The following is a 14,827-nucleotide window of genomic DNA, read 5'->3' on the forward strand; positions in this document are numbered from 1 at the left end:
TATAACACCTGTTCAAACTCAACACTCAACAAACAAGGAATGGAAAGGAGTTTCCTAAACCTGGAAAAGGGCATGTATGAAAAAAACTCCCAGCTTATTCATACATTAATGGTCTATGAATGCTTTCCCTGCAGATCAGAAGTGAGAAAAGAATATCTTCCCTTGCCACTTCTGTTTTAACACTATGTAAGAGGTTCTAGCCAGGGAGATTAGGCAAGGAAAATAAAGTAGGAAGTAGAATAATCTCTATTTGAGAATATCCTTAAAATTTTCAAAAAGTATTAGGACTAATAAATCCAACAGGCTGCAGGATACAAAATCAATATGTAAAAATCAATTGTAAATGAGGGAGGGGGAGTGAGGGAGAATGATGGAGAGGTGAAACCAACTATGATGTATTTGATATATTGCAATAACTTTTGTAAATGTCCCAATGTACCCCCAGCATAACAATAATAAGCTCTTGGCTCTCTCTGCTCTCTCCCTCTCCCACCTGGCAATAAAGAATCTCTTGGCCAGATCACTCCTCTCCACGTGGTCATTTTGGGGCCTATACTTCCTTACATTTGGTGCCATGACTTGGGGTGGGTTTCCCCACTAATCCTAGTGGGACCCCGATTCCAACTCACCCCACGACCACCCTGAGGACATGACTGGCCAGGACTCATCCTCCCAATCACCCTGCTTGCATCCAACACCGGACATTCTTTGGTGAGTCCACATACCCTTCTCGGGCTCTCCTTGCAGTCTCTCCCTTCAGTGTCTCCAGGGTTTTCAAACACTCCCCGTTTGGCTATCTCTGGGTGGCTCAAGTGGCAGAAGGATTCCCTCAGTTGTCAGGCTTGGATCCATTTTGTCGTGGGTCTCAGAGACCCCTCGTCAAAAAGCCTGGGCCCAGGTGACCCATAGCCCTCGGCCATTCGGCCCAGCATGCCACGAGAACTCAATGACAATTGATTTTCGTGGGCGTTGTGTTGTCATCAGGTATTTGTGCTGCGCAGGGACACTCCACAGTACATAATATCTTCCTCTCCCATTAGGGGACCAGGTCCCACACAATGGGTGCCTCTACATCCTCTTTGCCATCTGACTCCCCATTGAGATGCCTCCTCAATAATTTAGACACCTTGGGTTTGACCCCAGACGTAAAACCAAAAATTTAATCCACTTTTGCACTCAAATCTGGCCAACTTATCCTTTAGACAACCAAAATCACTGGCTCCTTTTTGGGTCTTTAAATCCCAACCTTTTATGGGACATACAACTACTGTGAGCGATCGGGACAATGGGGAGAGATTCCATTATGTCCAAGCCTTTTCATACCTCCGTCTAAATCGAGCTCTCTGACTTCAAACCCTCCCTCTGTACTTTCTGTTTCCCTGCGCAGATTCTATCAGCCTGTAAACCAGTTTCTAAATCAGCCAATTCCTCTCCAAACCTCCTCCTTCCCCACGTAAACAGACCATACCTACCTCTTCCTATCTTCCTGAAAAACTTTCCCTGTCACGGAGTTAAGCAAGCCACTCCTTGCCACTTCTGACCTCAAGGCGATTCCAGCTCTGAGAGAGCTCATGCTTTATTCGGTGACCGGAGAATGGAGGTTTCGTTTCCTGAAAGCCTGCCAGTACCAATCAATGGGAGCAACCTAGAGACACAGGGATACCAACCTCTCCAAAACGCGAGGATAGTTGGCTGATACCCACCATGCAGAGGTCAGAGGATTGGCTCGAGACTCTTTATGACCTATGGCTATAAGGGACCTTCATCAACTTCAGGGAAGAGGAAATCTTCATTTGTGGAGCCTGGGTGTACGCCATCATGAGGGTCACCACCCCAACGTTGTTTGCCAACTAACCCTCCCTTCCCCTACACTGCCCCTTGCCAGCTCGAAGAAGCCACAGTGAACACAACACCCCGCTTCCTTAACAAACAAAAAAGGGAGGAATGTTGGCAATAATGGCGCCGATAGGTTTCAGTTCTTACTGCACCCTTAAGCTTCTGTTTTCCAGGGTCACGGTCCTGCCTCCCAGGGTCACAGTCCTGCCTCAAGTCTAGCTTGAATCCTCCTTCTGCCCCAACCTCCAATCAGCATGAACCATAAGATCCTAACCAATCAAATCATGCTGAGTCCCACTGAGGGGTATTTAAGCCCCTGCCCCTCTCTCCCTCTCTCTCTTGGCTCTCTCTGCTGTCTCCCTCTTCCACCCAGCAATAAAGAATCTCTTGGCCAGAAAAAAAAAATAATAAAAAAATAAATTTGAAATAAAAAAGAAAAGAATGAAAAAAATCAATCATATTTCTATATACTAGCAGCAAATATTTAAAACAAGGAAAATTCCATTTTCAATAGCATCAAAACAAATAAATACTAAGTAATAAAGTTAACCAAGTAAATACTTTGTGCTGAACTGAACTTTGGAGATACAAAGATGAACATGGGGGAAAATATTTATGATTCTATATCACAAGAGTTTGATACCCAGAATATAAAAAAGAACTCCTGTAACTCAATAACAAAAAGATGAACAGCTCAATTTAAAAATAGGCAAAGGACTTGAGTAGACATTTCTCCAAAGAAAATATACGAATGGCCAATACCTACATGAAGAGGCTCAACATCAAGAAAATGAAATCCAAAACCACAAGAAGATACCACCTTCATATGATAGACCCTGGGATAGCTATTAAAACAAACAAAATAAACAGGGAAACGACAACATTGGCATGAATGTGGAGTGCCTTCGTGCATTGGCAATGGGAAAAGAAAATGTACAGCCACCGTGCAGAACATTTTGGTGGTTTCCCCATTATGGTAAACAGAATTGCCATGTGGCCCAGAAGTTTCACTCCTAGTTATATACCCAAAAGGCAGAAAGCAGGCACTCAAGATATTCGTATGCCAACATTTATTGCAGAATTATTCATAATAGCCAAAAGGTGGAGATATCCCAGGTATCCTTTGACAGATGAATAGATAAGCAATGTATTATTCACATACGATAGAATCTTATTCACCAATCAGAAGGAAGTTTTGATACATGCTACAAAATGCAATTGAGATAAGTCAGACATAAAAGGACACGTATTATATGACTCCACTTATATGAGGTACTTGGAATGGTCAAATTCATACAGACAGAAAGTGTCCAAGAGGCTGCCGGGGCTGGGTGGTGGAGGTGATGAGGGATTATCATCTAAAAGTCATGGAGTTTCTGTTTTGGATGATGAAAACTGTTCTGGAAATAGTAGTGATGGTTGTACAGTATCGTAAATGCAATTAATGCTGCTGAATTGCAAACTTAAACTTGATTTAAAATTTTTTAAAAAGATGAATGGGACATAATATGTACTGAAAGAGCTTTCTGACTAGTTGGAAAGAGTAAGGGAGTGGAACAAAAGATTGACATTGACTGTGAAGAGCATTAAGGCAAAATGTGCTGAGTAGCATCTCAACCAACAGCCAGCTCCTTCACTGAGTGCCCTTAGCAGGGAAGCACAGAGCAGTAGCCAACATCTAGAACTGTGGAATAAAACAAAACCTGGTTTCAAGTTCCAGGTATGTAATATATCAGTTTTATGACCTTGAGAAATTTTCTTACTGTCGCAATAGCTCACTTTCTTCATTGAAAAATGTTCCTATTTCACAGGAACTTCCAGGGGAAGGTACAGGTAAGATGTTTAGCACATGTCTGGCTTAACCATTGTTATTGTTGATGTGGTGATGCTTGTTTTTGTTATGTTACGATGAATCAGAATGAGTTGATCTTGATATCAAGTTGGAAAAACACAGTCGATCTAACCATTGAAATACAACTCACACTTTTGAGGAATACAGAATGGAAAGTGGGGATGAACAGATGAAGGATGGGACCAAGGAAAGGGAACCAAGCAGTATGGAGCAGACTAGGACAGTGACCAGAGGGAATGCAGGTAGTAATTGAGGAGGTTGGAACCCAGGAAGAATGACACAAATGGTAAGATAGGAGTTGTTTATAGGAAGCTCAGTGGGAACATCATTTTTGACATGTTTCTATTCTTTTATTTTTAAGAAAAATTCCCATTTGTTCTGGTGAAGGGAATTATGGGATGGGGAAATGGAAGCAAATGCTCAAACTGGTCCATGTTCCACTTCCTATCACTACCTTCTTTTGGAATGTTTGAAGCCCAAGTTTTGACACCCATCCATGTTTGAGTTGTGAGCAGAACAACAGTCTCTTCTGCTCCAACAGTGTGGCAAAAGTTACCTCCTGGTACTAGTGTGGACATCTTCCACTTCTAAGGAGCAACAGCCCGAGAAGGGAGTGTAGAAGAAAGCTACAAGTGGCAGAGTAGAGTGGTCAGAGCTTTTTTCCAAATTTTACCTCCCTTGAATCTGCATGTATCCATTTAAAACAAATCTCTGTAAAAACTGTGTTTGGTGGATAGTCTTCAGTGTTGGAAACTGAAAGGAACAAAGTGCTGTTCAAGCAGTGCTTCATATCAGGACCCACTGCTCTTTAGAGAAATGATGGAGGTGAAGCCAAAGAAAAGGCCAGTGAAAAGTAGAAATGAGATGGTTATACTTGAAGGGGTGAGAATAGGTAAGACACCTAAAAAACTAGCTAGCATTTGTTGCCCTTAACACAGAGAAACTAAAGCAGATACCTTAAAACAACTGAGGCCAATAGGAAAAGGGGAACAGGTACTAGAGAAAAGGTTAGATCAAAAAGAATTAACCTAGAAGGTAACACCCACACACAGGAAATCAATGTGAATCAATGCCCTGTATAGCTATCCTTATCTCAACCAGCAAAAACCCTTGTTCCTTCCTATTATTGCTTATACTCTCTCTACAACAAAATTAGAAATAAGGGCAAAATAGTTTCTGCTGGGTATTGAGGGGGGGGAGGGAGGGGGGGAGTGGGTGGTAAGGGAGGGGGTGGGGGCAGGGGGAAGAAATGACCCAAGCCTTGTATGCACATATGAATAATAAAAGAAAAATGAAAAAAAAAATCTTCTACAAAAAAAAAAAAAAAGAGATGGTTATACTTAGTCAGTGGCTCCAGTATCTTTGGGAGGAGGGAGGGGTTCAGTTAAAAATTCTTGAAATCACAAATGCTGCTAACATTGTGTACATCTCACACATGTATTCTATTTTTCAAATGCCTGAACATTTTCTTGAAATTAGTAAAGAGAAAATCAATTCAATAAAATAAACTTGGAGATTAAGGATTTCTCCTTTGAACCCAGGGCCTCCCACTTGCAAAGCAAGCACTCTATTCCCTGAGCCATGTCCAAGTCCTTTGGTTTTTAGGTTTTTTTTTTTTCAGATAGAGTCCCAGGCTGGCCTCAGACCTCGATCCACTTACTAACTCCACTTTCCAAGTGGCCAGGATTACAAGTATGTACCACCATTGTCTGGCCAGGATACATCTGTCTTTAACAAAACGCTTAATAAAGCAGAACTCTGAAACCAGGGCTATGGGTATGTGGCTGTGCAGTTACACGGGACCCTAGGTGTAGGAGAGAGTCTTGTACTTGGGGCTTAATGAAATCTTATCTTTGAATTTGTATTTTGTGAGTGAAATCTTATGGGACAGTGGAACATATGCCAGGGTCTTAAATCCTCATTCATGTGCTGTCTTACCTGTGGCCACCTTCCTGAAAAGGGCCCTCTACCACCCACGCTCCAAACCCAGCCCTGTGATGACTGCCGTCTGCATCTTTAGAAAGGGCTGCAAGCTGGGATCAGGTGGGACTCCAGGCCACTGCGAATGTCTGCATTCCCTTGAGAGTGTCATTCTTAGTTCCTGAAGGAGAGTGGCATAAAATATTTGGTAGAAAACAACATGACCTGCCTATCCAGAGATTTGCAGAAAAAAAAAAAAAAAACCCTAAGCTTTCTCTTGATTTCTGAACAAGGGTCCCTGAATTGCCATTTTTCACTGGACCACACAAACCATATAGCTGGCCTAAGAGCCTTGCTACTCTGAATGGTGTCCTGGGACCCATAGCATTGGCATCACCTGGAGGTTTATTAGAAATACAGAATCCCCATCCCCATCCAGACCTACTGAATTAGAATCTGCTTTTAACAAGATCTCTGGGTGATTCATATCACACTGAAGTTTGGGAAGCTAACATCTAGAACACGCTGAGATTCAATGACTGGTTCTTTGCCTGTCATTCTAGCCCCAGTTGTTTTGTCATGGTTGTTAAATCTGTTGTCCTTTTCTGTGACATAAAACAACCACTATTTCTGTTAGAAGATGGGATGGAAAGGACAAAAAGGTGGCCAATGAGAAACACTGAGCACCAAGCTCTACCAGCTTTGTGGCTTGGAATTATATTAGCCCTATTTTCCATCCTCAGGCTGAAGGTATAGCATCTTTCCCAGAAATGCTGACAGCCTCATTGATGGAGCAGTGGTTAGCTAATAACCTGAAGCTCTCCTGGAAAGTGCTTTGACCTTTATTTGAATAAACCTCTAGGACGAGCCAGTTCTCTCTGGAAGACATGGGAAAGCAGCATTTACTTTTGTTCTTTTTTTATTATTATTTCTTTTATTCATATGTGCATACAATGTGTGGGTCATTTCTCCCTCCTTTCCCCCGCCCCCTCTCTTTTACTTTTGTTCTTGGCAGAACCAGTTTTTGAGCTCACATGTGGATTATTTGACCTGGCATGTCAAGGTTCAAAGCAAGATGATTGTAAAAACCAACCTACATGAATATGAAGTGGACCCCAGCCTTTTTCCTCCTTATCCCAACCTTTCCCTGGGGAAAAAGTGGGAAGGTGGGAGCTGACATGAAGCTGCTGTCCAGTGGCAATGAGGGCAGAGGTGGGTTTTCTCTCCAGAAATGGAAGACGTGGTCTCCAGAAATGAGAGAGGGGAGCAATCAGCCATTAGCACCTGTCTTTAACTGGAGGCATAGCTGGTCATTTGCTGCGAAGGACAGGTTGGTTATTTAAGTAATTTTAATGGGCTGTATTCCAAGTTCATTCCTGTAGTGCCAGTCATTTTGTACCTAGGGATGTAGCCTGAGGAAAGATCAGAGAGTTATACAAAGTGAAGCAGGATAATATTCATCTGAACAATATCTATATGAACAAGAACTTCAAAGTGGGGCACATGCAAAAGGAGGGTGTATGTGAGAAATATTAGAATTGGCATTTAACTTCTTCATTTAAAAAACATGAGGGGAGAGAAAGAACCCCAGGACTCCTCTAATGCTACAACAGCAAGGAACTGAATTCTACTAACAGAGAAGTTAGTGCTACCAGTAAGACAGAAGAGGGCTTGGAATCTTAGAACCGATAACCTTGGCCAGCACCTTGACTTCAGCAGATGTGGTCTTCTGGCAAGCCAGCTACCATGAACACAGTGCAGTGACCTGAGCAATGGATCCAAGATGATGACTAGAATGCAGAAGCAGACAGCGTGAGCTCCATAAATCAAAAATTTTGCTGCGATGCTGGAGCCGCACTTGGCAGGAGAAAAAAGCACCAAGAGGAATCAGGGCTTCAACAACCTGAATCCCCGGCCCATACAAAGCTTCTCAGTGCCATGTTACACTGAGAAAACAGGAGGGCTCCTGCACCACCAGACGCCAGCTCCAAACCTGCTTGGGAGACATACAGCAGACCAAAAGGTGAGCAAATAAGTGGCACGCGGTATTCCCACAGCTTCCTCTGGGATAAACCAGCATAGCCCCCTGGACAGACTGACCCCCCCAGCCCTCTCCCCAAAAAACCGGAGTAATAAGGAACTGAAAAGGACCATGCAGCAGAGGAGGCAGGGTGCTCTGAGTGCACCCGAGAAAGGGGGAGAAGCAAGGAGCTGATCTCCACATGAACTTTCAGTAAACAAAGACTGGAAAGTCAGACAGGCCAACAGAGGGCAGGTGATAAGTCACTGCTTGAAATGGGGCACATAGCGGTCCACAAAGCTCATCTCCTGAGCATAAGCAACATCCAAAGTCAAATGACATTGCAAAATTGAAAAACAATCAGCAAACCATCACAACACGCTGACAGCAGGGGGCCAGCTGATGGAACACTGACCTTGCTCCAGAGGAAGGGGGCAAGGCAAAAGAAGGACTGCTGGTGAACCACAGAGCTGATCTCTGGAACCTGAGGACAAGCCACACCTCACTGAGGGAGGAGTTGACTAAGAAGCTGCCACTGAAAGATGGGAATAATAAAACTGGTAAGTCTCCCCAACCACCTGGCGAGACTAAGGCAGAGCTTCTGCTTAAATACCAACACCGGGACTAAATGCTGAAGGTGTCTAACACCAGAACTACTAGGAATGAAATTCTGTTGTTCCTGAACCTGGAATATTTTTATGTGTTTGTTTGTTTTGTTCCATGTTTGTTTGTCCCCCACTTCTCCTGGTTGATTTCTTTGGTTTTCTTTTTTTTTTTTTTTTTTTTTTTGTCCTTTTCTCTTGCTTTCTTTGTTTTGTTAGTTTTACTATTGTAAATTAGCTAATACTAAATCATACACAGACCAGAGACAGAAACAGCACCAAGTGGAGTGATGAGAAGACAAAAAAGGAGTGGAAACCATTCTCCCCCCCAAAAAAATAAATTAATACAGGATTCAGAGGGAAATGAAGAAAATGGATACCTAGTTCCAGACTCCAACAAAACAAAGATGAACTATGCTAAGGAACCCAATGAAGCCCACAAGAACATTCTGAAAGAAGAAATCCTGCAAGTAATCAATGAGAATTTCATGGAGATGTTACTAGACATGATCAACAAAAACATACAAGAGGCACTCAAGAAATTCCAAGAATATATATATCCAAAAATAAAGAATATGAGAAGACACAAAAAGAAACAAATGAGCTCACAGGAGCCCTAAATAAACACCAAAGTGAAACAGAGAACACCATAGAGAGATAAATGGATTAAGAATGAAAATTGACAATATTAAAGAGTAAGTGATCCCTGATATAGAAAACCTCAGAAAAAAAAAAGAAACAGAAATACAAAACACAAGGCCACTCCAGCAGATAGAACAGGCAGAAGACAGAATCTCAGAACTTGAAGATGAAATGGAAATTAAAGGAAAAACTGAAGAGCTATAAGTCAAACAACTCAAGACCTGTGAAAGCAATATGCCAGAACTCACGAACTCCATCAAAAGACCAAACCTGCAAATCATGGGCACTGAAGAAGGAGAAGAGGTGCAAGCAAAAGGAATTTGTAATATATTCAACAGAATAATAACAGAAAATTTCCCAAATCTAGAGAAAACTGTGTCCATTCAGGTACAGGAAACCTCCAGGACACCAAAGAGAATTGACCAAAATAGAACTACCACACAACATATTATCATTAAAACAACAACACAGAGAATAGAGAAAGAATAGTGAAGGCTTGTTAGAGAAAAAAAAAATAACATATGAAGGTAAACCCATGAAAATCACAGCAGATTTCTCAATGGAAACCTTAAAAGCAAGAAAAGCATGGAGTGAGGTATTCCGGGCACTGAATGAAAATAACTTCAACCCTAGGATATTCTACCCAGCAAAACTATTCTTCAAAATAGATGGAGCAATAAAAGTCTTCCATGATAAGCAGAAACTAAAACAATATATGACCACCAAGCCACCACTACAAAAGATTCTTCAAGGAATTCTGAATACAGAAAATGAACACGAACAAAAGGACAGGCAGTACCAAACCACAGGAGAAGAAAAGAGTACCACTGATTCAGCTGCACACAACCAAACCCTTAAACAACAAAAACAACTAAATTACAGGAATCACCACATACCTATCAATACTAACACTGAATGTTAATGGACTTAACTCCCCCATCAAAAGACACCATTCGGCAAACTGGATTAAAAAGGAAGATCCAACAATCTGTTGCTTACAGGAGACCCATCCCATCAACAGAAACAAGCATTGTCTTAGGGTGAAAGGCTGGAAGAAGATTTACCAATCCAGTGCCCCCCCCCAAAAAAAACATGCAGGAGTAGCAATACTTATGTCGGACAAAGTAGACTTCAAGCTTACATTGATCAAACAAGGAAAAGAAGGACACTCCATACTAATAAAAGGGGAAATACACCAAAAGGAAATAACAATTATCAACCTATATGCACCCAACATCAATGCACCCAGTTTCACCAAACATACTCTGAAGGACCTAAAAGCATATATAGACTCCCAACACAGTGGAAGTGGGAGACTTTAATGCCCCCCTATCACCAATAGATAGGTCATCCAAACAAAAAATCAATAAAGAAATTCTAGAGCTAAATCACACCATAGATCAAATGGACCTAGCTGATGTCTACAGAATATTTCATCCAACTTCTACACAATACACATTCTTCTCAGCAGCCCACGGAACTTTCTCCAAAATTGATCATATCTTAGGGCACAAAACAAGCCTCAGCAAATATAAGCAAATAGAAATAATCCCATGCATTATATCTGATCACAATGCATTAAAAGTAGAGCTCAACAAAAACAACAGTAGAAAACATGCAAAGAATTGGAAGCTGAACAACACATTGCTCAATGATCAATGGGTCATTGATGAAATAAAAGAGGAAATTAAAAGGTTCCTGGAAGTTAATAAAAATGAAAACATGACCTACCAGAACCTAGGGGACCCAGCAAAGGCAGTCCTAAGAGGAAAGTTTATAGTCATGAGTGCATATATTAAAAGGGCAGAAAGATCTCAAATCAATGACCTAATGCTACATCTCAAACTCCTAGAAAAACAAAAACAAGCAAATCTCAAAACAAGCAGGAGAGAAATAATAAAAATAAGGGCCGAAATTAATGAAACAAAAGGATGGTTCTTTGAAAACATAAATAAGATTGACAGACCCCTGGCAAACCTGACTGAAAAGACGAGAGAAAAAACCCTAATCAGTAATATCAGAAATGCAAAAGGGAAGATAACAACAAATACCACAGAAATCCAGGAACTCATCAAAGACTACTTTGAGAACCTATATTCTAATAAATTTGAAAATCTTGAAGAAATGGACACATTTCTAGATACTTAAGGCTATCCAAAATTGAACCAAGAGGATATTAATCACCTGAAAATGAAATTGAAGCAGCTTTAGAAAAGAAAAGTCCAGGACCTAATGGATTCTCAGCTGAGTTCTATCAGACCTTTAAGAAAGAACTATTACCAACCCTCCTTAAACTGTTCCACAAAACAGAAAAGGAAGGAACACTGCCTAACTCATTTTATGAAGCCAATATTACACTCATCCCAAAATCAGACAAAAACACCTCCAAAAAGGAGAACTATAGGCCAATCTCCTTAATGAACATCGATGCAAAAATCCTCAATAAAATAATGGCAAACTGAATCCAACAACACATCAGAAAGATGATTCAGCATGACCAAGTTGGCTTCATCCCAGGGATGCAGGGGTGATTCAGCATATGCAAATCTATATGTGTAATACAGCACAATAATAGAAGCAAAGATAAAAACCACTTAATCATCTCAATAGATGCAGAAAAAGCCTTCAACAAGATCCAACACTACTTCATCATGGTGTGATGATTTATGTGAAACATAAATCAACATGTTTAAAGCAATTCCCATCAAAATCCCAATGACTTTCATCACAGAGATTGAAAACTCCACCCTAAAGTTCATTTGAAAACACAAGAGACCACGAATAGCCAAGGCTATTTTACTTAGCAAAAAGAGCAATGCTGGAGGTATCACAATACCCAACTTCAAACTATTCTACAGAGCCATAGCAATTAAAAACAGCATGGTACTGGCACAAAAACAGACATGAAGACCAGTGGAACAGAATAGAGGACCCGAATATGAACCCACACAGCTATGCCCACCTTATTTTTGACAAAGGTGCCAAAAATATGTGATGGAGAAAAGACAGCCTCTTCTTGGAAAAATTGTTATCCATCTGCAAAGTACTGAAACTGGATCCATGTTTATCACCTTCTACTAGTATCAAGTCAAAATGGATCAAGGACCTTAATATTAGGCTGGAAACTCTGAAGTTAGTACAGGAAGGAGCAGGGAATACTCTGGAAGTGATAAGTATAGGCAAGGACTTCCTCAGTAGAACTCCAGCAGCTCAGCAACTAAGAGAAAGAATGGACAAATGGGACTTTATAAACTTAAAAAGCTTCTGCACAACAAAAGAAATAGTCTCTAAACTGAAGAGACCACCCACAGAGTGGGAGAAAATATTTGCCAGCCATACATCAGGCAAAAGACTGATAACCAGAATATACAAGGAACTCAAAAACTAAACTCTCCCAAATTAATGAACCAATAAAGAAATGGGCAGCTGAACTAAACAGAACTTTCTCCAAAGAAGAAATTCAAATGTCCGAAAACACATGAAAAAATGCTCACCATCTCTAGCCATAAAGGAAATGCAAATCAAAACCACACTAAGATTCCTCTCACCCCTGTTAGAATAGCCATGATTAAAAACACCACCAACAACAGGTGTTGGTAAGGATGTGGGGAAAAAGGAACCCTCTTACACTGCTGGTGGGAATGCAAACTAGTGCAACCACTCTGGGAAAAAAATTGGAGGCCTCTTAAAAATCGAAATATAGATCTGCCATATGATCCAGCAATCCCACTCCTGGGGATATACCCAAAAGAATGTGACACAGGTTACTCCAGAGGCACCTGCACACCCATGTTTATTACAGTGCTATTCACAATAGCCAAGTTATGGAAACAGTCAAGATGCCCCACCACTGATGAATGGATTAAGAAAATGTGGTATTTATACACAATGGAATTTTATGCAGCCATGAAGAAGAATGAAATGTTATCATTTGCTGGTAAATGGATGGAACTGGAGAACATCATTCTGAGTGAGGTTAGCCTGGCCCAAAAGACCAAAAATCTATGTTCTCCCTCATATGTGTACTTTAGATCTAGGGCAAATGCAGCAATGTTGTTGGACTTGGGTTACATGCTAAGAGGAGAGCACATAAGGGAGGAATGGGGATAGGTAGGAAACCCAAAACATGAAAGGGATTGATGTCCCCACTGCAGAGGAGCTAATATAGAAACCTTAAAGCAACAGAGGTCAATATGGGAAGGGGATTAGGAACTAGTGCAAAGGTCGGGTAGAGATGAATTAACACAGTTGTACTTGAAAGCAATGTTAGGAATCTCTCTGTATAGCTATCGTTATCTCAACTAGCAAAACGCTTTGTCTCTCATTATTCCTTATATCTTCTCTTCAACAAAATTGGAGAAACAGGCAGAACAGGTTCTGCCTGGAAGCAAGGGGTGTTGGGGAGAGAGGGTGGGGGTGGGGGGCGGGGGTAGAAATGGCCCAAACAATGTATGCACATGTGAATAAATGAATAAAAAATTTAAAAAGTAAAATAAAAAACATGAGGGGAAAGAAGCTTTACTAATATGTAAAATGAGGACTGGCCTGTGCTTCCTTGGTTGGCTCTCAAGTCAGACAGTCACATGTTACATGAGATCCACCGAAAAGAAGCAGGATTTCACAGCATGGGTCCCTTCTCCGACATAGCAACTGCCAGAATGTAAGATATAAATGAATGTTAGAGTGCAGAACATTTTACTGGTGAGGTGGGAAGCGCAGTATGGGTGATGTAAAGAAATGCGTGACTCTGCCCCAGCTCCAGCAAGGCAAAGGAGCACCAGAGCTGAATCATAAGCCCAGCTCTATGGCTTACACTGAGCGCTCACTAATGAGCCAGGTTTGATTTCTTAATGAAAAGTAGTGGTGTTTCAATTGACCATTTCTTTCGTTTTGATCCCAACATGTTTTAAAAGGGACTTCAAGGTCTCTCAGAAAACAAAACAAAAAAAAAACTATGTAGCTGTTGAAGCAGATTTTAAAACACCTCAGCTTTAACTAACAACTTTTTGCCTCATGAACTTAACTTTGGCTTTCAACTTCATTCTGCCTGAATTCAGGACTACGACGACCCCTGATCAACACTCTGCTTTCCATTACAAAAAAGCTAATGGTCAAGTTTGAGATTAAGATAAAGGGAAAATTAGATTTATTAGAAAAATTTCCTAGTCATTTAAGTGAATATCCATAGCTGCCAAGAGACAATGGCCAAGGTCCCTCCAAAAGGTTTGCTTATCCATATGGATACATCTCTTTCTCTAGTTTTCTACCGTAAAATAGCTCCTCTCCTTTTTGAGAGTGGCTTGGTCCTGGAATTCCTTGTGCATATTGAAACTGTAAATAACCCCATCATTTGGAATAAATTTCCTTAATGTGCATGTAATAATCGTATTCATCTCTATTAATGCAGCATTATCCGTGGTAAAGGTGGATCAGTTTCTGTTTTCTGATTGCTCTTGAACGTTGTCTTGAGGTTACAGGAGTGCTGATGAAGTCACTAAAAGCCATGCATTGATTTTCAGACACAAGGACCAGTATGGCTGCAGACATGTCCCCAGGACCAACAGTTTTCAACAGTGCAATGGCCAGAACCAAGGTGAAACACATGCGAGAGTAAGTAGCATGTTGCCCAGCTTCAGCAGGGGTGGTATTAGAACATATTGACCAAGTGTGTTGTCTGGTCATGGGAAGCCATCACAGTCCTTTGGGCTGTTCAGACAAAATACCTGAAACTGGGTAATTTATGAAAAAAATTTTTTTCCTTACAATTCTGGGGGCTTGGAAGTCCAAGATCAAGGTACCATCCATTTCCATGTCTGGTGAAGACTGGTTCTCTCCAGTCTTCCAGGGTGCCTTGTTGTTGCATCCTCACACATTGGAAGACAAAGGGACTGAACACCACATGATGCCTCCTTTATAAGGGCCTTAATCCTGTTCATGATGGAGGAGACCACGTGA

General features: G+C 41.1%; 1 protein-coding gene across 13 annotated transcripts in view; it reads left to right on the forward strand.

Moving 5' to 3' along the window:
- Positions 1 to 14,827, forward strand: part of Nek11 (NIMA related kinase 11) — a 295,994-nt gene that overhangs the window by 242,096 nt on the left and 39,071 nt on the right. For 11 of the 13 annotated variants that reach the window (XM_074059137.1, XM_074059130.1, XM_074059127.1 and 8 more), the window contains one exon: positions 14,392 to 14,482. The exons of 1 other annotated variant lie outside the window; for it this stretch is intronic. In XM_074059137.1, coding sequence (XP_073915238.1) covers positions 14,392 to 14,482 — 91 coding nt within the window. Of the gene's footprint in view, positions 1 to 14,391; positions 14,483 to 14,827 lie in introns of those variants that run through there. One more of the 13 variants, XR_012443113.1, reaches the window with a different exon arrangement.

The sequence above is a fragment of the Castor canadensis genome, chromosome 17, assembly GCF_047511655.1.
Source record: "Castor canadensis chromosome 17, mCasCan1.hap1v2, whole genome shotgun sequence".
NCBI lineage: Eukaryota > Metazoa > Chordata > Mammalia > Rodentia > Castoridae > Castor > Castor canadensis.